Source organism: Eptesicus fuscus, chromosome 1 (genome assembly GCF_027574615.1).
Source record: "Eptesicus fuscus isolate TK198812 chromosome 1, DD_ASM_mEF_20220401, whole genome shotgun sequence".
In the NCBI taxonomy this organism is placed as follows: Eukaryota; Metazoa; Chordata; class Mammalia; order Chiroptera; family Vespertilionidae; genus Eptesicus; species Eptesicus fuscus.
The window spans coordinates 78,341,892-78,365,115 of record NC_072473.1 but is presented as its reverse complement, the minus strand read 5'-3'; the positions used below and the strand labels follow the sequence as shown (position 1 = coordinate 78,365,115).

At 35.8% G+C, this 23,224-nt stretch overlaps 1 protein-coding gene across 2 annotated transcripts in view; it reads right to left on the bottom strand.

Annotated features, from left to right (window-relative positions):
• COL4A5 (collagen type IV alpha 5 chain) overlaps nucleotides 1-23,224 on the bottom strand; it is a 309,426-nt gene that overhangs the window by 31,157 nt on the left and 255,045 nt on the right. The window contains exons 37-47 of one of the 2 annotated variants that reach the window (XM_054723296.1): nucleotides 21,228-21,354; nucleotides 16,598-16,678; nucleotides 14,987-15,085; nucleotides 14,442-14,492; nucleotides 12,961-13,146; nucleotides 10,991-10,999; nucleotides 6,959-6,967; nucleotides 3,761-3,894; nucleotides 2,184-2,256; nucleotides 1,977-2,048; nucleotides 1,045-1,173 (exon numbers count right to left, since the gene is read on the bottom strand). In XM_054723296.1, coding sequence (XP_054579271.1) covers nucleotides 1,045-1,173; nucleotides 1,977-2,048; nucleotides 2,184-2,256; nucleotides 3,761-3,894; nucleotides 6,959-6,967; nucleotides 10,991-10,999; nucleotides 12,961-13,146; nucleotides 14,442-14,492; nucleotides 14,987-15,085; nucleotides 16,598-16,678; nucleotides 21,228-21,354 — 970 coding nt within the window. The remainder of the gene's footprint in view (nucleotides 1-1,044; nucleotides 1,174-1,976; nucleotides 2,049-2,183; nucleotides 2,257-3,760; nucleotides 3,895-6,958; nucleotides 6,968-10,990; nucleotides 11,000-12,960; nucleotides 13,147-14,441; nucleotides 14,493-14,986; nucleotides 15,086-16,597; nucleotides 16,679-21,227; nucleotides 21,355-23,224) is intronic. The other variant, XM_054723239.1, reaches the window with a different exon arrangement.

Sequence of the window (23,224 nt, the reverse complement as noted above, 5' to 3'; positions counted from 1 at the left end):
AGTAGAAGAATATCATGTAAGGAAAAATATCTTGTAAGTAAATTACATCTAGAAAATTTTTACTTTAGAAAATTAACTTTCATTTGTAATGCTAACAGCAAGACCATGAAAAACATACATGGTGTCAAAACAAGCCAGAGGAAAATCACTTGGGCTAAAAATGAAAAAGGATCCCAATTCAAATTTATAGAAAATATTCTTTTATTAACTTTTGGTCGAGAATATTTTCAGAAAATAACTCCAAGACCATGTGGATTCCTGCAACAGAGAGGAATTGACAGGACTGCTCCAGCCATGAAGACAGAAGAGAAACAGTCCAGAGATGGAAGACACTGATGACGCCTTGCCACACTAGCAGACAGCAGCTGTGCATCGCTGAAGGATGCCCAGGACCAAACTAGAGACTGTCGGACTGCATCACCACCATTTGTCCACCATCCAGAACTGAAATATCATTGCTGACATGTACACATAAGGAACTGTTTGACATTGAAATTGGGACTCAAAAGAACGGTTGGCCTAGAAAGAATCTCACTACAGACGGATTCATTTGCCTGTCACCATAACCATTATGGCTTGTCTCTTTTTCGGTTCTTATAAGTGCATTTCTAGTATCACATGATCTCACTCATCTAGGGCAAATAATGAACAACATAAACTGATGAACAAAAACAGTCTTGGAGACTGGGGAGCATCGGTCAGACTGTCAAACCTCAGAGGGACGGTAGGGGAGGGTGGGGATAAGGGGGAGAGATCAACCAAAGAACTTGTATGCATGCATATAAGCCTAACCAGTGGTCACGGACAACAGGGGGGTGAGGGCACACGTGAGGAGGGGTTTGGGATGGGAATGGGGGGATTAGGACAATTATGTGATACCATAATCAATAAAGAAATTTAAAAAAAGAAATGGAACCTGTGGTGGTCTGGTATTTTACCAGTTTCTGAGATTCCTATTGTCAGAGACAAACTCTGACAAGTGAAAGAGAATTAGGGAAATATTCTCAAATAGATAAGGCTTAGAAAGATGATTTTCAAAGGTACCTGGTAATCCTTGAGGTCCTGGTAGTCCTGATAGACCTTTAAATCCAGGCTGACCTGGGACCCCTGGTGGACCAGCATCCCCTTTGATTATAATACTCTGTCCTGAAGGACCAGGCAATCCAGGGGGGCCTAAAAGTCAAATCACACAACTTTAGAGGTAGGGAAAAGAAAGGTCAGATGGAATAAATGCCAATGTGACCTAAGGTCAGAATAATAACGTGTGAAAGAAGCAAGTTACATGTATGGGAATGTTGCCATGTTTAACAGATATATTTGGGAAAACTATCACTATATACCAAGAAGACTGGAAAAACATAATTTTATTAGGGTTAATGGAAAAATTAGGCATATTGTCTCTATTTTCATGTTTTGAAGTGAGACTCAATTACTAAAAAGTCTAATTCATTTAAAATCTGTGAACATTGGTGTTAGGGGAACACAATTCATTGCCTGACAAGTCCATTTTAATTCTAACATCATTTGCAGTTCCTTTTTGTTGTAATTCCAAGAGACTCACTGAACCAATAGAAGAATTTAGTAGATGCCTTATTTCACAGTTTACAGGCATCCTCTATAATTCTCAGCAAAAAACCCCACACATCCAATTTCTATATTAAAATATACCTATGTGACTTGCTTTGTGATCTGTTCAATTGAATATGAGAAAATTTGTATAATAGGTAATAAAAATCCTAAGTGAAGCATTCTTGCTGTTCCTGCATCTATCTTAAACATAAAAAGATCTGCTCTCAATATTATATTAATAAAATAGAGAGCTTGAGAGCATAGTAAATAGAGGGAGGTCCTGTCTATTTCCTCTCAGTTGTTGGGATCTGAGACTCTGAAAGTTTGCTTGGAAGAAGGAATGCAAACTTTCAAATTCTTCAATGCATTTAAGTCCTGGTATAACTAGCTATACGACTAAGTCTTACCTGGGGGGCCAATAAGTCCTGGATCCCCCTCAGGGCCAGCTGAACCAGGTACTCCACTGGGTCCTTTCATGCCTGCAAAGAAGGTACATACAATCGCACAACAAAGCACCAGGACCACAGTCTTTACCCAACCAAGTCATAAAGTGGGTATCTTGTCCCATACGTGTTTAATGTAAAAGGGGAACCTTAAAACATCCCTTCAAGTACCTGGAAATCCTGGAACACCAGGGAGACCAGGATCTCCTTTCATTCCATTGAGACCTGGCCGGCCAGGATTACCCTGAATAAATAGAATAATTAATTTTAGAGAAACAATGGGGAGCTAGTGAGGACATAGGTGGTATTGCAGAATGATTTATAGCACTAGCTGTAGAGTCAAACTTCCAGAATACAAATCCCAATTTTGCCTCTTATTAGCTTGTGTGATCTTTAGTGGACTATTTAACATTTTTGGTTCATAGTTTTCTCACTTATTAAGAAAATAATATGTACTTTATGAGGTTTCTGTAAAGATTAAATGCGATAGTTACTATTAAGTACTTAGAAAACTCCCTGGCATGTGGCGTGTGCTTAATAAATGATAGCTATTATTTTATTATCATTAGCAAAGACACTACTTTTTTAGTGTAGCCCTGAGGTGATAAGTGCTTGGATTAGGATCACATGTGCAAAAATGATGATATTTGAAGGACTTAGCAAAAAATATAGTAGGGCCTATTAATTAATTGGGTTTGAGGGCCAAGAAAATTATGGGGAGGAGAAGAATTGAAAATAACACTAGAGTGAACCTAAAGGAAAAATAAGTAACAGATAATAAAGCCATTATTAGTAGAAATAAAAGAGGCAAGCCTGGAACATTGTAATATGCTAAAATGTAAGAAAATGGTTAAAAAAAGGAGGGGCATGTATGTCAGAAAGACATAGGATTCAGCTTGCAGGGGTTCCCAAACCTATAAAGAATTTGAGCATCATAATAAGAAATGCTAGTTTAAAAATTGTAAATAATTCAAAAAAGAGAATTTATGAGCCCATACTGATAATAAATAGATAAAAATTGAAGAAATCAAAGTCTCTTTTATAGTAGAGCTGACTAGTATATGTGTAAGTAGTGCTAAGGGTTGGGAAATCATAATTTGCCAATGTTGCATCATTGACTGGTTAAAGCAAAAAGCATAAATAGATATTAAATCTAAGGGGAGATTTGAAGAGGAGCAGTGTACTTGCATGATCTTAATGTGTGCCTTCCTGTCATTTTGCTTATTAGTCATAATGGAGAAAATTGTAACAATATATTGGGGAAACCAGATAACAACTTGATGAGGTGATTAAAATTAACAAAGTATGTATCTTCTTTTCAAATAGACACAAAGCAGAAGTATGCAGTGGAGTGAAAATTTGACCCTAAAACCATCTAATTTCAAAGTCTACAATATCCCAACTCACCATAATTACTTCCCTCTGAGTACAATCCTCTACATGCAATGCTCCAATATATGTCTCCTTCTATAAATTTGCTTTCACTGAAATGAAGGTTACTTAAATCTAAGTACTATACATACCAAAAAATCCAGGTAAAGAATCTTTTGAAGAACCCTTTATTAGGTGGCAAAAGTCTCTTTAGTTGGAAGAAGATAGAAAACATGCCTTTTTCTTTCTTTGCAATTCACCACTGAACTATGTGTACAGGCTTGTCCAGTAAATGCTAATTAAAATAATGCAGCTTGGAATTATCATTGCAACCATTCACATCCCATTCTCATCAAATATCTACTCTTATTTCTTACCTGGAGTCCTGGTGGTCCTTGATCTCCTTTCAAACCAGGCAAACCAGGTTGCCCAGGTTGACCCGGGTTTCCTCTCTCTCCTTTAATACCCCCATTTCCAGGGAGACCCCGGGGACCTTCTGGACCTGGTAGACCTTGATAATGCACAACAAAGATCACATGTCAGCATAGCATAAAAGTTGGGCTTTTTAAATATCAGCCATTATTAGTTTGCAGAATAAAATTCAGACTATATTAAAATATGTAGGCTTATGCTGACTCTCTAATGTAAATTGGGCTGGGCTATTTGTATTATTAACACTGGTCTGCAGACAGTTTTAATTTTCATTTTATTATATATTAAATACAGTACGCTCATATCTAAAGAAAGAACTCAGAACATTATAATAAAATTACTTCTGTAATTCTTGTTTGATTTAAGTCAAAGGAAACAGACACCACATGGGGGCACTGTTCTCAAATTGAAACATGCATCAGAATCTCTAGGAAGGATTGTTAAAACAGATTCCTGGGAACACCCCAAAAGTTTTGGGTTCTGTAAGGCTGAGGAGGAGCCCAAGAATTTGCATTCTAGCAAGTTCTCTGTACAAAAACAAGTGCCCTATAGCTACAGTTGTTGGTTCTTCTGAACCACTCTTTCAGAATCACTGCCATAGGGCAATTAGAGATTCAAGTTACCTGTCTCAATGTGGTTAAAATCAAATTACTTTACTCATAGGCAATTATTTTATTCAACTTTTATTACTATGCAATTAAGATAGTTATTTAAACAAATTATTTAATTTCATTTTAGTGACAAGTTTAATACATGGGAATATTTTAAAGTGTCAGAAATTAACTGTCAATATAGTACCTTTCAATTTATTTTAACAATGTTTTCATATTTTTTACATTTTAAATGTTTCTAAAGAAAAATAAAGAATGCTGCATATATCTTGTGAATAAATAAATAATTAAAAATGGAATTTTGCTAAGCTCTTTTCTTTATGTTTTAACTTTCCTTTCTAAATAAAACAACAAAGGAGATGTTATCAATAGACACATTTTTCATCACAGAGTGGGAAATAGCTGTTAACTTGCTTGCAGAGTGCTAAGCAGTGGCTGAGGCTGAGATTAAGTAGTCCTGCATTAAGGAAATAATTATAAAGCCCTAAATAATAAATAGCCAGTAGCTAGTACTTATACCTTCTCTCTCCTCTAGTAATTTTAGTTTCTCACTAGTTTCAACAAAAAAGGAAGATATGTAGGAAATATCATGTACATGCTTACATTTGGACAAAGTGTTATCCTTCTGATTGAGGTAAAATTGGTATACAATATTATATAAGTTTCAGGTGTATAACATTGTAATTCAACATATGTATACAATACTAAGTGATTAAACAACATAAATCTAGTTGCCATCTTTTAAAAATGGTTATTTTCTTATTGGAAATAAAATTTGGACCTTACTTCCCTTTCCTATACTCTTAAGACCCAGAATCAATGGCTACACTCTCACAAGGCAGCATGGCATCTAGATTTAAAATGCTGGACTTTGAAGGTAAATTGCTGGGTTTGAATCCCAGCTCCATTAATCATTAGCTGTTGACCTTAGCAAGTTTATTAATCTCCTTGGCCATAATTTTCTTTAAAATGGAAATTACTTTATATATATGTATCACATCTTCTTTATGGATGGAACCTTGAAAATATGCTAAGCGAAGTAAGTTAGTCAGAAAAATCTAAGAACCATATTATTTCATTCATATCCTATCTAATAAAGAGAGAATATGCAAATTGACTGTCACTTCATGACAAAGATGGTGGCACCCACAGCCAATAAGGAGGGAATATGCAAATTGACGTGACAAAGATGGCGCTTGTGTCATCGCCATGGCGATGACAGGCATTCTGCCCCACCCTGGCTGCTCTGGGCCTCTGGGCAGCGCGTGAAGGTGGAAGGCAGCTCTGGGCCGAGCAAAGGTGGAAGGCAGCTCTGGGCCTGAGTGAAGGCAGAAGGCGGCTGCCTGAGTGAAGGCCTGGGTCCCAGGTGCTGGCAACCAGGGGAAGGAAGGCCTATTCTTGCATGAATCTTCATGCATCGGGCCTCTACTTTGTGATATAAAACTGAAACTCATACACACAGACAATAGTATGGTGGTTACCAGAGGAAAGGGGATGGAAGGTGTAAAGGGTAATGCGGGCCAAATATATGGTTACAGAAGATGATTTGACTTTGGATGGTGAGCACACAATGTAATATAGAGATCATATATCATATAAATGTACACTTGAAACCTATATATTCTTATTAACCAATGTCACCCCAATAAATTTAATTTAAAAAAGTGGAAATTCTTACTTTAAAGTAGGAACAGCATACTTTATCATGATGTTCCAAGGATTAAATAAGATAATATGTATAAATTACTTAACACAGTGCCTGGCACAGAGTAAGAACTATGTAAGAGTTTTAAAATTATTATTATTACTAGAGGCCCAGTGCATGAAAATTCATGCACTGGAGGGGGGGGGGTCGCTCAGCCCGGCCTGCCCCCTCTCACAGTTCGGGAGGCCTCAGGGGTGGGAGGTGACCCAGCGATCAGGGAAAGGCGATGCCCCCATCACACCTCTGCTGATGCCACTGCCGGCAGCGCAAGCCTTGGACAGCCCTGGTTACCTGAGCCTCAGGCGGCTAATTCAGACCTGTTGTTCTAGAGTCTCTCAAATTTAATTTAATGATTTGCTAATGACATAAGGGACATATAAGTTTTATTTTTAACAGTAATCAACAGTTACTCTCTTCTCTTACTGTAAATAGTAATGAAAACACAGATCAATCTCAGGCAACAAAAATTTCAGAAAATAAAATCAATGTACAGACATTACAAATGGGCTAGATGCTTCCCTAAATGTCTTAATGTAGTCTTGAAGATAAAAATAAGTATATTTCCATTTAAAATTCAACAAGTTTTATGTACAGATTGCCTTTTATATATATAAATACTTGAAACCACAAAGACCTAATGTCATTTCAAACTTGACTATAAACAAGTCACATTACCTTCATCAAAATGTTAAATACCAGAGCAGGTAGTATTTGAGCATAACAACAATCTTCAATGACTTCTGAATTACAGCAAAAAAAGTGAATTTTTCTTATCATACATACAAAGCATTAAAAAATAAAATGAATTGACCAATGAAGAGTCTAACCTTGAAAACCTGGGAAGATCAGAGTTCACCAAAGCCCAAAGATCGATGTTAGCAGTATCAGACATCACACAGTACAAAATAAGATTGAGTTAGAAGTGGTTCACATTATAGCACAAGTTAAACAATAATCCTCTTTGCCAGCATTTATTATTCCCACAGCATATTCAGTATACAAACAGAGCCATACTGGAGTATAGAGAGCCAGACATTTTCAAATAGAGATTATTCAAGGAAATAAGCTGCTAGTTTTTATTAATCCCCAAAATGGAAAATTCTACCGAAAACATCATGTTAACACTGCTACTGTGGCTTTCCAAAAGTTAGCACTTCAAAACATTAAAGTTGGCAAAATAGTACCATTTCACTGATAGCTTTTCATTCCTTTCACAAAGGGATGCTTTTGGATAAATGTTTATCTTAGTTTCTGCAATTTTTGGTAAAAATACAAGGTACAAATTTCTTGATATATTCAGATTTCCCCAAGGAGATAGAATTAAAGGCCTCATTAGACTAAAATACAAAGATCATAGGCAACTAAATATACAGATTAAAAGACTAGTATGCAATGGCCATTACCAGCTATACTGTGTTTGTCTTTTTTGAAAATCATTCAATGAGGCACATTCTGATCTTTTTTCATAATTCACCAAGAGGCTTTCTTCTTTGCATTTTTACGTGTTAAAAGTTACTCAAAGAGAAAAAGCCAATATATATTTGTTCACCATTGAACTTGAAAATAAAGAGTCAAATTTAAAAAAAATGTGAAGATCATCAGTGAAGGGATACTTTAAAATATGTTGTCATGCACTATCCCACTCGAAACTATAGAAAATATCACATTTCCTTTATTATTATTCAATGCACATATTAAATCAAGCTATTAACTATTAAAAGAAGAATCGTTATATAAAAAGATAAAAAGGCAACATATAGGAAAATTCTCGGTTAATATTAATTAACTTAAACACAATTTACTTTTCTTACAAGTCCTGCTATGATTTATAGACACTGAGGTAAGCAGAGAAAATAAATGGTGCTAAAGCACTGAATCCTAGGAATTAGAAGACATGGGATTTATTCTTGGCTCTGCTACTTAAATTATGGGATTTGGGGCAATTCAATTTCTCTAAGTTGTCTTCTCATTCACATAATGGAAACAGTGATATCTGCCCTAACCTCCTTTGCAGAGTTGTTTTAAAGATTCAATTTTTAACATACCGACCTGATATCTGCCATGTGCAAAGTGCTACAGGGAACACAAAGATTAGCCAGACCCAAACTCTACCCTCTAGGAGCTTATAGTAAAAGTACATTATATGATATAAATGGTAGCATGTCATATAAATATAAAATGTTACCATTACTTCCTAAAAATAAAACTTTTAAAGCAATTTATAATTTGAAATTCAGAAGGCTAAAAACCAGATTTTGTTTAAATGGTTTCTACACCACACACAGCAAGACATGTTTTGAGCAAAGTCTGGCTAAACAATTAGTTAAATAAATTAGAATACCTACCTAAGATAATTCAGAGTTTGAGTAAAGGCATTTTATACATGTGTTCGGTATAGAAGAACCATTAATAAAAACTCTTAGAAAAATAAATCATTGAAATATATTGTATTTTGGTCTGAGTAAGTATCAAGGGAAACTTCAGATCATATCATAGCAAAACTTCTAAGATGTTAATATATAAAAGGTAACATTTAAATGAGTTGTATGCCAAATCAATTTTCTACATGAGGCTCTCAATCCATTATTTCTCAATAACCTAACAAAGCTAAACTGAAAAACAAAGCAAAATTTTAAAAAATGAAGTCCTGTAATGTCATAATAAGTAACATAAACTGATGAATTGATTGGTAAATTTTAAATCCAGCCTCCATTTAAAGTTGCATTATTCAACTGTTGCAAAAAGAACATTGCAGATACCAGGTTACAATAACTATGTAATTTATAGTACATCTGGTAAATAAGTTTTAAAGTAATGAGGTTGCTTTTTTTTCTTTGAAATATTCTATTGCTTCACAAGAAAGCAATTTTCTTCTACCTGATAGTAAAGCTTGGAAGTGATCAAGGCAGCAGATTTTTATGCAAGTCAGACAAGGACAGTACTCAAAGTTATTTCAAAGTATACTCTAGTCTTCTCTATATCTTGGTGATATTTAAATAGCATGCACCTGCCTTAATATTTTTGGTGACATCCATTTAGGAATAACAAACCAATTGGTAGGGGTTGATGGGGATCTTGAAGTAATAGAAAACAAGAAAGTGGAGGCAGGGCTCAGTCTGCTATGTCAAAGTCTCCTAAAATGACTGAGTAGCTTTGCTCCATCACTTATGTTTATAACTAGAATAAGAGGCCAGATCATAAGCATCATGCCATACAACTATCTTTGTGGGAGGATGATATGTGTTATTAGAAGAATAGAGACTTACGTGAGCACTGGAGATCCCTATGTCAGATTCCCAGCTATGACCTTAAGCAAGTTTCTTAACCTCTTTGGACCTGTTTTCTCACATATAACAAAGACCACTTTATTGACTAAACTTCTATGAGCCCTGTTCTCAATTAGGCCTCATCCTTGGGCCCTGCCCTTGGTCTGCTGAGGCAAGTTTGTGAGTGTGTGTGTGTGTGTGTGTGTGTGTGTGTGTGTGTGTGTGTTAAATATATATTTATTGATTTCAGAGAGGAAGGGAGAAGGAGAGATAGAAACATCAATGATGAGAGAGAACAATTGATTGGTTGCCTCCCGCACGTCCCCTACTGGGGATCAAGCCCACATCCTGGGCATGTGCTCTTGACTAGAATCGAATCCAGAAGCCCTCAGCGTGGCTGCTGAGGTGAGTTTTAACAGTCTCTCTCCCCTGTTGCAATAGTTTTGAATAAAATATGTCTTCCCATCATTAACAAGTGACTGGTGAATAATATCTTTCTGAAAACTGTAAAAGTTAGGTCCCTTCCAGATAGGATATTATATGGTTCTATAAAAATAAAAATTTTAGGGGCAGAGTACGAAACTAGAGAATCAATTCAAATAGAGATAGATGGCTTCCTAAAAATCAACTTTAACAATTATGAATTTAAAATTAATAAGAAGCCAGAATTTCCTACTATCCCCAATAGAGCTTGGGAAGACACTTTTTCTCCTTTTAGTTCCTTCTTAGAAACTTTTTTAAAGGATTATTTATCATGAAAGTAATGACCACACTGAGATTTTTTTGTGTGCTTTTTACTCCTGATTAGGTGAGCATCCTTCACTATGAATCAGCAATTGTTCATTGGACAGCACTTGGTAACTATTCTTTGATGTGTACTGTGTATATGTGCATGATGAAAATAAGATTAAGAGGCTTCTAATCTGTGCAGGGTGCATTGATTTAATTTTTACTCTGTGCCTAGTAATCCATTTTCATAACAGTAGAATTTAGAACTTTGTGACAACCCCAAAAATGAAGAAAGGATCATTTTAAAAATTACAAGATATATGGCAAACTAAGAACTGCATTATTTGCAGGATCTGTGATGCATATTATTGTTTTAAAAAGAATGCCTTTTCGAAGGAGAGTTCAATTTCATTTGCATTAACAGATACTGTATAAGGCAAAAGTTAGAAATACACTCTACTCTAAAGGTTAAAGGTAAAATATTATAAAATATACTTTTGGGTACTAAAATTTTCAACTAAAATGAAACAATTATATGCATTTTAAAATGTTAAATTAGTTATTTAATAAAGTAAGTTTAGTTTCTGCTAATAGACATAAACATTGGGCACTATACTTTCCTGACACCTTTCAGAGATAGATGAACATAAGAATTGAATTGGCATATACACTCTTAAAATATATTTAGACACTTAAAAACATTATCTGTAATATATATATATTTATATATATATATTTATATTTCTACACACATACACACACATACATATATATATATATATATCTGTGTATACAAATATATACATAAATATTTAAAAAGTTTCAAACTTCATGCAGTTACTACTTTAGAGTTAAAGAGCTAACCTGTAGGACCTGGATAGGGATCAAAGTTCACCAAGGCCCAAAATCATCATTATCAAAAAGGAAAAAATCAAAATTGTTAGAAATATCAAGAAACTAAAGCATTTTACTAACTTCTTTCAAGTTAAATTTTAATTCAGTAAAAAATATTCTGAAAGTTTATTTTCATGCATCTGTATATAAACCAAATTATCACCACTAAAATGAAAACAGCACATGTGATATATTTTGAAAGGCCAAAAAAACATTTTAAAAAATAGTCATTACTATAAGCTCAGAAAAAAACCCAAAACAATCAATTCCGAGAACATTTGGGTTTAAAACTCAATTTTAGTTTATAGTTTATAACAAATCAAAAAGTCACAAACACTCATCAGGTGTGCTTCATTCAACTACTCTTATTATTTCTTTAGAAATAGTACTTTTTAAAAAAGCTTTTGTGACTAATGTATTTATGTTGACATATTTAAAAGTAATGTTCAACAGTGAGCTCCATTACTAGTAAGAGCAATAACCACAGTGCTGATTAAAATATAAAACAGGAAATAGCTTGGTTTATTTGAATTATTGCATGCATAACCAACCAAGGTGTTGTGTCAATACTTTACATTGCATGCAAGAGAGTTAACGTGGCTGAGGGAGTGTCACTGGTTTTCTTCAATAGAAAATGAAGGTAAAGCTTTAAATAACACCCTCTACAAACATACAAATCAGATCAGATAAAAACTGGTTTTTGAAAATGATCTTTACATAATTACAATTTTTTTGTGAGGTGATAGATGTGTTCAATTACTATTATGGTAATCATTTTGAGTTATATACATATATGAAATTATTATATTGAACACCTTAAAGTTACATAATGTTGTATGTCAATTATATTTCAATAAATCTGGGATAAAAAATAAAAAAATAAAATGATCCTCTGAACAAAGTATATGACCCTAATCAATTTATATTTTTAGAGCATATTTTATTTAAGGTAACTCCAATCACTTCAGAGTTTATGGTAACTTAAATGAAAGATATGATAAATCTAAGAAACAAAAATTTGTCATTTTTCTCTCTGAAGGTCTCGACTCCTTTTAACTATATTTTCATTTTTTCACTTTTAAATATAGTTAAAAGGAGTCAAGACTTTCAGAGAAAAAAAAAGACAAATTTTTGTTTCTTAGATTTATCATATCTTTTAAATTAATGAAAGCCAAGTTTTTGATTACCAGAAATATAAAAATTGCATATCAAGACTCAAATATCTGTTAATAATCTATTACCGGTGATTGGGCTCAGCAACATTAATTCAGGATGAAAATGAGCATTTCCAAAGTTAGTAAAATGAAATAACACAGCACAGACACAAAATGAAAAGTGAACATTTGATGCAAAACTTAGACTACTAGAGCAGTTAACAGACAACAAATGAAATATAGACATGAAGCTGGTATGAAGAGATCACTATTCAATTTACTCATGCTGTGATGTTGAAGGAAAGTTGGATTGCCTAGTTTATAGAGAAGATAATTTTTTATGTGTGTGTGCTTGGTGACATTTGCTGATCATATGGCAGAACCATAGCAACACTTTGATATGGACCACAAGCATCTACTGGGTGATACTAACTAAAATGATTTCTGTGATGACATGCTGAGAAGCTCACATTAAAAATGAAGATGGCATTTTGCTGGCAGGTTACCTGTATAGCTTTACATTTAATAAAAATACTAACAAATCACTATTTCCTTTTTCCTCTATGTGGGTTTGTTTTAGTTACACTTTAAAAAAATTATGAAAGGCATTACTGAAGAAAAAATATATTCCATGGAAATGGATGAAGTAAAGTATAAACCAAACTATTTACTTATAAGAAGTTCTTCGATTATAGATTCTAATGTCCTAAAGACTGAATAACTTGCCAGCAAAATGAAATAAATGGACTAATAAATAGACCATTCCCCTACTTCTCATGTACATACCTGGTCTCCCAGGAGGACCTTGGAGCCCAGGGTTGCCTTTAGGGCCCTGTAGAGCTGGACCTGGAGAACCAGGAGGGCCTGGGGGACCCTGCACACCAGGGAAACCAGGGTAGCCTGGTTCACCCTTTGGACCTGGAAGGCCAGGGTTTCCTGGAATGCCAGGTAATCCTCCATCACCCTTTTGACCTATGAAAGCAAAATGACACATTAGAGAACACATTAAATGATATTGAATATTAGGCTTGCCTATAAGGCTAAATCTATTTGCACTTATTAGAACAAGTAATGGAATATACTAGGGTTATTTCTATCTCTCACCAAATCCCCAACACATATAAAAAGCCCATTCATCCTATTAAATATATTTATCTATTATCAGAAGTGTTTACTAGAGTACATCTAGAAATAGAAAAACATTAATAGCTTGCATCCTTACAGATACCCTTTGAATTAGGACATAAAGCAATGATCATATGACCGGTAACTGTGAGGAAAAAATAGAAATAAATAAAAAAGTATGCAGTATCTGCAAGAATAGGTTAGAGATGGCTGGAGGAAATTCCTAAAAAACTGTTTTAAGATTCTAGGAAGATAAAGATCTTCAATGGTATCTATGTGCCCATGAAGACCAATCTATCCAATATTTAAAAATCACAATCTAGACAAACTGTGCTCAACATTTTTTCTATACCACCAACATGACTGAGAGCAACATATCAGTGGCACATTAAAGTCATAACTTTTATGTTGAGATCATTGGAAGGATCTTGGAATTTCTAGGAGATAAGTCTGTGGTTTCAAAAATGTCTCCATAAAATAGGAAATCGTCATTTGAGAACATAAATACACACATAAACACACACACACACACACACATACACACACACACACACACACACACACACACATATATATATATATATATATATATACATATGTACTGTATATATATATTTGTACACACATTCAATCACTCAGTTAATTACTTGGTGCTTACAATGAGAGTAAAAACTTGTGAGTGAAGGTAGATGTGTGTGCACACATACTCTTACAAAATGTATATTAACATGGAGTTTTCAAGTGACATTTTTATTATTAGCATGTATTTCTATAGTTTCCTTATATTAACTTGGTTTTGTTTCCATGGAGGTAAGAGAGTGTTTAAAAGTCTTTTAAAAATTTGGTGAAATCTACCTCTTCTTACAAGTTTGCTTTCTTTCTGTATCATTTCCTCAGCATTTATTTATGAAGTTAATGAAAAGATATCTACATGTAAATTTCCTTAAGAACACATTTTTTTATAGTAAAACTCCTCATACTAAATTGATAATTCAGAACTGCTTTAAGATGTAACTCTAGTTTTGAGTTTTCTGGGGTTGTTCATGCATTTTATAACAATAAATTGTAGAGATGGAAAAATAAGTGTACTGTAGAATATTATCTATTTATGGACTTATTTAGCATGTTTTATTAAAGTTTACCAGAAAGTCCTGGGAGTCCAGGGGGTCCTGGGATTCCAAAGCCTGGTTGGCCTGTCAGAGGATAAACCAACAACTCTCAAAGAGATAATAATAACTGAAACAAGACAGATTATCTTCTAATTATTTAGGTTTTTATTAACTGCTACAATGTATATTATATAAACCATGTAGAAGTTTATTTTCAACAGAGAACTACAATCCCACATCAGAAAATTATATATACATATATTCTATTTGTGATTAATGTCATATATATATTGCATAATAAAAGGAGGTCATCCAAAGAACTTGTTAAAAGTTGGGTAGCTTTTTGACATGAAAAATTGGGCAAGAAAAGATACGGAGTTTTTCATAAGAGAGAAACAAGTTGATGGATAAATGTGAGGTCACATTCTCAGGATAGAGTGGAATGTAATTAGGATGGGAAATTGTGTGGTAGCTTAGAGGATAAGAAAGAAGATATAATTTCATTGTAGGTAAAAAAAAAAAGGCAAAAGTTAAGGTAACAAAAGGGGGAAATTAAAAATAATGAAAAAAGACAGTACCTGGTTCACCCTTCTGTCCAGCTGGTCCAGGAATACCATCTTGACCTGGTTTGCCTTTTTCACCTGGAGGCCCTGGTGGCCCAGGATGACCTCCACTACCTAAATAATATACTATGAAGGTTATATCTATTTTCCCAATTCCCTTTTTCTTCCACATTCCCCATTTTTCCATACTAGCTTTAAATAATTCTATCCAAAAAACAAAAGTGCCTCTGAGACACTCTTTTAAATTTATAAAATATTATGAAAAAGAAGCCTAAAAAATAAAGGGTAATGTGAATAAGAAATAGTTTTATCATTTATTCATTATACAAAATGTTTCAGTTTCTCATTTTAATCTAGTTTTAGACTATCCAAGAAAATAAGGTGTGGGGCTAGGATGCATTATAGGCCTTATATTGGGCCAAGGAAAGTGATTCGCTTTATAATTTAGTAAACAAATAAAGTATTACTCCTTGCCATTGTAAAAAATATCAGATTTTCTATCTGTTAAAGAATACTTGAAATAACTCTCCCTGGAAAAAGTGAGCCCGAAAAATAAGGTCCCATGACAACAATTTTATGTAATCCTATATAATAAAGAAGTAATATGCAAATTGACCATCACTCCAACACACAAGATGACCACCCCCATGTGGACACAAAATGGCTGCCACAAGATGGCCAGGAGGGGAGGGCTGTTGTGGGCAATCAGGCCAGCAGGGGAGGGCAGTTGGGAGGGACCAGGCCTGCAGGGGAGGGCAGTTGTGGGTGATCAGGCCTGCAGGGTAGGACAGTTGGGGGGGACCCAGGTATGCAGGGGAGGGCAGTTAGGGGCATCCAGGCCTGCAGGGAGGGCAGGTGGGGGTGACCAGGCTGGCAGGGGAGGACAGTTAGGGGCAACTAGGCCTGCAGGGGAGGACAGTTGGGGGGACCAGGTATGCAGGTGAGGGCAGTTAGGGGTTACCAGGCTGGCAGGGGAGGGCAGTTGGGGGTGACCAGGCCAGCAGGGGAGGGCAGCTAGGGGTGACCAGGCTGGCAGGGGAGAACAGTTAGGGGCAATCGGGCCAACAGGGGAGCAGTTAGGCGTCAATCAGGCTGACAGGGGAGTAGTTAGGGAGTGATCAGGCTGGCAGGCAGAAGCAGTTAGGGGCAATCAGGAAGGCAGGCAGGTAAGCGGTTGGGAGCCAGCAGTCCTGGATTGTGAGAGGGATGTCCCAGATTGGAGTGGGTGCAGGCTGGGTTGAGGGACACCCCCACCCCTGTGCATGAATTTCGTGAACTAGGCCTCTAGTTTTAAAAATATTTGTAGTTGATTTAGAGAGAAAAGAACAGAGAGGAAGAGATAAATAAAAAAAAAAACATTGATAGGCTGCCTCCTACATGGCTGGAATCAAACTGGCAACCTCTTGGTACATGGATCGATGCTCAACCACTGAGCAACACTGACTAGGCAATTTAATGTACTTTTTATTGAGCTGTTCACTTTGTACCTAACAAACAGTGCTAAATGAATGATCACCATTTCCTTGTCTGGATAATGTTCACAGCTCCCTGAAATGATTTGACTTTCCCAAAATGAACATTAGGCTTAGTTTTACAGAATATCAAACCCCCTTTTTTTATGCTTACCTATAGGACCAGGTTCTCCTGGAAGTCCAGGGTTCCCAGGAGGACCAGTAATACCTTTTGATCCAGGAGGGCCTGGGGTTCCTAGAGTAAAGAATTCAGTTTAATAATAATAAAAAAGAAAAACTGCATTTCTTTGAAAGCTACAACTCAAATTTACAATTTATAGTGTTAGCAAAGAAACAGTGAAGAATAGAAAGAAAACCCCAAAAGATGCTTGTGTTTGCTGGTTCTTTTAAGAAATTTACAATTTAAATTTATTTATCCAGAAGCTTTAATTATTATATATTCATAATAAAAATAATTACCACCAGATTTAACTAGTAGAACTGGCAGGAGTCCATTGTATTGATATATCAAAAAATTTAATCCATTCATCTATTGTTGAACATTTGGTTACGTTTTAGCTATTATGGTTTTCTATTCTATTTATGGAAATTTGGTCTACTTCCAGTTTTTGGCTATTTTGAATTATGCTGTTATGGATATTTCTGCATTGGTATTTTTGAAGGCATATGTCATTACTTATCTTGGGTAAATACCTAGATAGGAGTGTAAAAACTAAGCCAGAGAGTAGGTATGTGCTGATATCTATGTATCTATCTATGTATGTATGTATCTATCTAATCCCTGCCAAACCATTTTACATTAACAACAACATTTGGGAATTCCAGTTGCTCCAAATCCTTGTACAACATATGGTGAAAACAGTTGCTTTAATAATAGCCATTCTGGTAGGAATGTAGTGTTAATTCATTGTGGTTTTAATTTGCATTTCTCTGATGCTTAATGATATTGATCAATTTTTCATGTGCTTAGTAGCCATCCATATATCTTCTTTTATAAAATGTCTGTTTAAAGTTTTCCCCATTTAAAAATATTGAACTGTATATCGTGTTAGTATTGAGTTGTAGAAGCTCTTTAAATATCCCAGAAAGCTGTCATTTGCCAGATATATATTTTGCAAGTATTTTCTCCTACTGTGCTGGCTTCCTTATTTGTTTTTTATGGTGTCTTTTGATGAAAAAAACAAAAGAACTTAAGTTCTTGAGAAAAAACCCCACAATAACAGTGTGGTGCAATTGGATACCTGTATGGAAATAACAAATCTGGACCCCTACTTCACCCCATAAAAATATTTTTATTTATACAGATCATAAACCAAAATACAAAATCTTAAACATTAAACTTTGGAAAAAAGAACTGCTTTGAATCTATAAGATAATAGGAAAACCACCCAATAAAATATGAGTAAAAAGACTTGGAGCAGGCATCACTTCAAAATGATGCTACACAAATGAGCAATAAGTATATGCAAAAATGTTTAATATTATCATTCATTAGGAAAATGTAAATTAAAACTTCATTGAGATACTTCTATATAACCACTAGAATATTGAAAATTAAAAAGACTGATAATACCAAGTCAGGCAAAGCTATGGCCAACTGGACATTTCACAAATAATAACCACTATATGATCATGGCAAACACTGGGAGCCATCCATGGACATTTTATACATTGCAAGTGTGGCTGTAATTTATAAAACCACTTTGGAAAACTGACACCATCTACTAAATTTAAATATCTACAGACCCTATGATTCAGTAATTCTATTACTAAGTTTTTGTCTAAGAGAAATGAGGACATATGTCCACCAAAATCATGTCAAAGAATGTTAATAGCATCTTTTTGAAGAAATTTATCTCTACTCTTCTATATTCTTTCAACTGGTCTAATAATCTATTCCAATATGAGTTGGATTAAAAAGAGAAAATAACCAAATTTAGTTACATACATGTGTATGGGAACCCCACATACATGAGAGGTTCAGATACTGAAAGGTAAAATGAGGCATACATGGCATTCTGAGCTAAGGAATGAGGTAAGGCAACTGAGGCTTTAGAAGGGAGGAGGGTAATTTGCAGGATGATAGTAAGAGCAGATGATCAGTAATTACATGTTTCTCCTGACCTATAGTTATGCCATAAAAAGTTATTTCTGGTAATAATCCTTATTTGGGCAAGGCCCCCAATTTAAATTCTTTAAGAGAGAAGTAAAAGTTTCTTGTGAGCCCACAGGGTCTCAATGGCCTCCAGCTCAAAATAATCCATGCCAAGTGGAAAATATTGGGGAGACTTGTTCTGAATCCCTTCAACTCCCAAAATGAAAACAACACAAAAATCCATCAACAGGAGAATGGGTAATTGATTACAGTATATTCGTCAATGGGATATTACAGAGCATTGTTAAAAAACAAAACAAAACACAACTACTGAAGCATGCAACAAGATAAAGGAATCTTATGAACATAATGTTGAGTGAAAGAAGCCAGACACAAGGATATATACTGTGTGATTCCATTTATATGAATTTCAAAAAGAGGCAAAATTAATTAATGGTGATAGAAGTCATAGTAGTGGTTTATGGGGGTGTGGGTTCATTGTGAAGAATGTGTAAACTTTATGGTATGAAGGAACAATTTCATAACTTGATATATATGGTGGATGCATGGATATATACATGGGTAAACATTCATTTATATTCCTGTATACTTTACTGTATTTAGGTTATATATATATATATATATCTATATATCTATATCTATATCTATATCTAGATATAGATATAGATATATAGATATATATATACACACACACACACACACACACACACACAGACACACACACACACACACACACACATATATATGAAGAGGTAATATGCAAATTGTATAGGACACTGTAACGTCATGACCACTCAGGAGGAGGCTGCGTGCACAGGTGTGCTGGAAGGTACTGTGTGCGTGGTGAGGCAAGCCATGGATGGTGCAGGCCAGAAGAGAAGAGGGCCTGCCAACTGCAGCATGCTGGCAGTCCCACCTCTGCGTGTGAACTGCAGAGGAAACACCTTTTCTGACTGCTCATTGGCTAAGCTCCCGGTATGCCACTTGCAGTATTCTTGGTAACTTGGGTAATAAGAATCCAAGAAGGTGATCTAGGGTTTTTCCACCTCACTCCTGGAGGAAAAAATAAAGATCCGCTACTGTAGGAGCTAAGAAATGTCATATCCTGTCCTAGCCAGTTTGGCTCAATGGATAGAACCTCGGCCTGCAGCCCATAGGGTCCAGGTTTGATTCTGGTCAAGGGCATGTACCTAGGTTGCAGGCTCCTCCCTGGCCGGGGCCCAGGTCAGGGCTCATGCATGAGGCAACTAATCGAGTGTCCCTCTCACATTGATGTTTCTCTCTGTCTTTCCCTCTCTCTCCCACGCTCTCTAAAAATCAATGGAAAAATATCCTCAGGTGAAGAAGAAAGAAAGAAAGAAAGAAAGAAAGAAAGAAAGAAAGAAAGAAAGAAAGAAAGAAAGAAAGAAAGAGAGAGAGAGAGAGAGAGAGAGAGAGAGAGAGAGAGAGAGAGAGAGAGAGAGAAAGAGAGAAAGAGAGAGAGAAAAGAATGAAGGAAGGAAGGAAGGAAGGAAGGGAAGGAAGAAATGTTATGAAAGAGACATCTTGAAAATGCCTAAAGAAAGTTTGTCATTTTTTCATGGTGAAGGCAGTGGACTCTGTGTTGATGAAAACACCTTGGTGGCTGCGGTGGCCAGCAGTGGTAGCAACAGTGGGGTGATGGGGAAGGCGCCTTCCCCTGATCATCCTGCTTGCCTCCCGTAGAGGGAGGCCAGACTGCAGCTTAGGCCTGTTCCACACGGGGAGTGTGCCTAAGCCGTCAGTAGGCCATCCCCTGAGGGCTCCCAGACTGTGAGAGGGAGCAGGCTGGGCTGAGGGAACCCCTCCACCCAGTGCACGAATTTTTGTGCACCAGGCTTCTAGTCCTATATAATAAAAGGCTAATATGCAAATCAACTGAACAGCAGAATGACCGGTCGCTATGACGTGCACTGACTACCAGGGGGCAGACGCTAAATGCAGGAGCAGCCCCCTAGTCAGTGTGCTCAGAAGCTGGGCTCACGGCTGGCAAGCACAGCAGCAGTGGCAGGAGCCTTTCCCGCCTTTGCAGCAGCACTAAGGATGTCAGTTGGACATCCCCAAGGGCTCCCGGACTGCACGAGGGCACAGGCCAGACTGAGGGACCCCCCAAGTGTACGAATTTCATGCACTGGGCCTCTAGTATTTCACTGTTAACCCAAAGTAAAGGGACTATAACAATCTAGTTCAGGCTATCTTCTTGTCTATAATACTAAGTCCTTTTGCTTGCATAACACAGTTCTTGTCATTTGAATGAATGTTATGATTGTTCGTTCTACCAATAGCCACCCACTGTGTACCTGAGTACATTCTAAGAGAATCAGCAGCAGACTAGGGTTTGGCAATGTACATTATCACCTACAAACATAGTAAGGCCTCTTAATTGACTTGTGGCCAACAGTCAACGATTGAAAAATGATCCAACAAATAGTCCTATGTCCACAGGATATTGTCCTGCTGAGTTGATAATTCTTATTTTATACAGAAAGAAATTTGGTCAAAGAAAATTTAAAGAGCTAGTTCAAAATTATGTTGCTAGTCAGTATCTGATTGGAAAAGAATAAAAGTCTGCCAAATAAGTTGCTCTATGATATAGGTTAGGGTAAATAAAGAAGGAGAGAAGGAAGCATTTAAGAAAAAAGAATATTACCAGGGAATCCAGGAAGGCCTGGTTGTCCTTTTGCTCCAGGAGTCCCGGGTAATCCAGGCAAACCAGTATCTCCCATAGAACCTTTGATGCCAGGATTCCCTGGGTATCCAGGCAGACCAGGTTCACCCTAAAATTTTGAATAAAAAGATAAAACTAAAGTCTCCCCAGTAGTTAGATTATAAAATGACATAACATTTATAGACCTTTTACTATGTGTCAGGCACATTACGGAGTGATTTACATAAATCACTTCATTTAATCATTTCAACAGCCCTTTGAGTTAGATTTATCATAGTTTATATAATTAAAAGCCTAATATGCAAATCAACTGAACTGCAGAACGACAGGTGGAATGACTGGTAGCTATGATGTGCACTGACCACCAGGGGGCAGATGCTCAATGCAGGAGCTGCCCCCAGCCCTTAGGCCCCAGGCCAGTCAAGGCGGGGGCCAATGGGCCCCCTCACCCCCCCAGATCACCTGCTGGTTGCACCACAGATCAGCCCTGATCGCCAGCCAGGCCTAGGGACCCTATCCAAGCATGAATTTCGTGAACTGGGCCTCTAGTCCATTTGTAAACAAGAAAAGTGAACCTTGGAGAAGTCAAGTGCTTAATGTTGCTAGTAAGTGGCAGAACTGGTATTTGTACCAAGGTCTGTCACACTCCAGATGCATTATTCTCATTAATCCTTAACAATACCATAAGAAATATACTGTTATTATCCCCATTTTACAGTGATTCAGCTGGTAACTGGTGGAATTTGGATTTGGATCAAAAGAGTCTGATTTCAGAACCTGTGATCATCATCCCTAGTATGCTACAATAAAATTAATTGCTTAGAATACACATGTCAAACAAAGCTACAGTAGATTCTACTGCAAAAGTTTTATTTCATTTTAACATAAAGAGGTCTATCAACTCTTTAGTGGACATCTCAAATCCCATTTTCTCCATGAAACCTACCAAGACAAATAGAGCTTACCCTAAGAATTTAGTTCAGGTTCTTATTTTGTCATGTCTATAATGGTTTTTCACATACATGTCTTCACTCTTCAATTACATTGAAAATTTCTTTGGGGTCAGAGACAATTTGTGTATAACCATTTTTGTTCAATGAACATTTTCATTAAGTTTTCTCCTAATGGAGCCTTAGAAAAATTTGTACCCACTTTCACAAATTAAAACAAGATTTTCCCAATAACAATGAGAACATGTCATAACTTTATATTTACTACTATCACAGTGTTCACTGCTCTGCTCACGAGGATTATGACCTACCCAACAAAGTATTAGTGTGCAACATCATCTGCTGAATACTTCCTTCTTAATTTAGCAATTATGCTTGTATAGGCAAATAAGATAATTTATTTGTGACTCAATTGTTTCTGCATCATAGTAAAAGCCTTTTCAACTAATGCCTTTTACAACAAATTTAAAAATAATTAAGAGTCTTGGGATATAAATATATATACATTTGTATAAACCTTTATAAATAAAATGTCAGCACAGTTTTACACACATAATAGGTATGTAATTAAATTTTTTATTGGATTGGTTCCATCTTAGGTATTTATACACAGAAAAGCTTTGAATAAAATATCATTATTCTTCTTGTTATTTATGAACCAATGACATTTATATGCCAAAATAAAATACAAGAAGAAAATTCATATATTCTGCTAATGGTAAACCTGAAAGGCAATAGATAAACTGTGGTAAAGTATGTTAAGTTCCACAAATAACCCAATCTATAATTTCAACCCTCACATGTTACCCAATATAGTTCTTATCACTTCCCTATGGCCTTAATACTTCAAACCAAGTAAACCGTAAACAAAAAGTAAATATTTTACCAGGGTTTCTGAAAAGGACTAAATTTGCTAGTTTAAATTTTATCTAAACTTTTATTATTCATATATGCTTTCAGAGAAAACAATGAGTTTCAAAAAAAGTAAGGAAGAAGAGATAAAAGAGAGCACTCAGAGAATCAACAAAC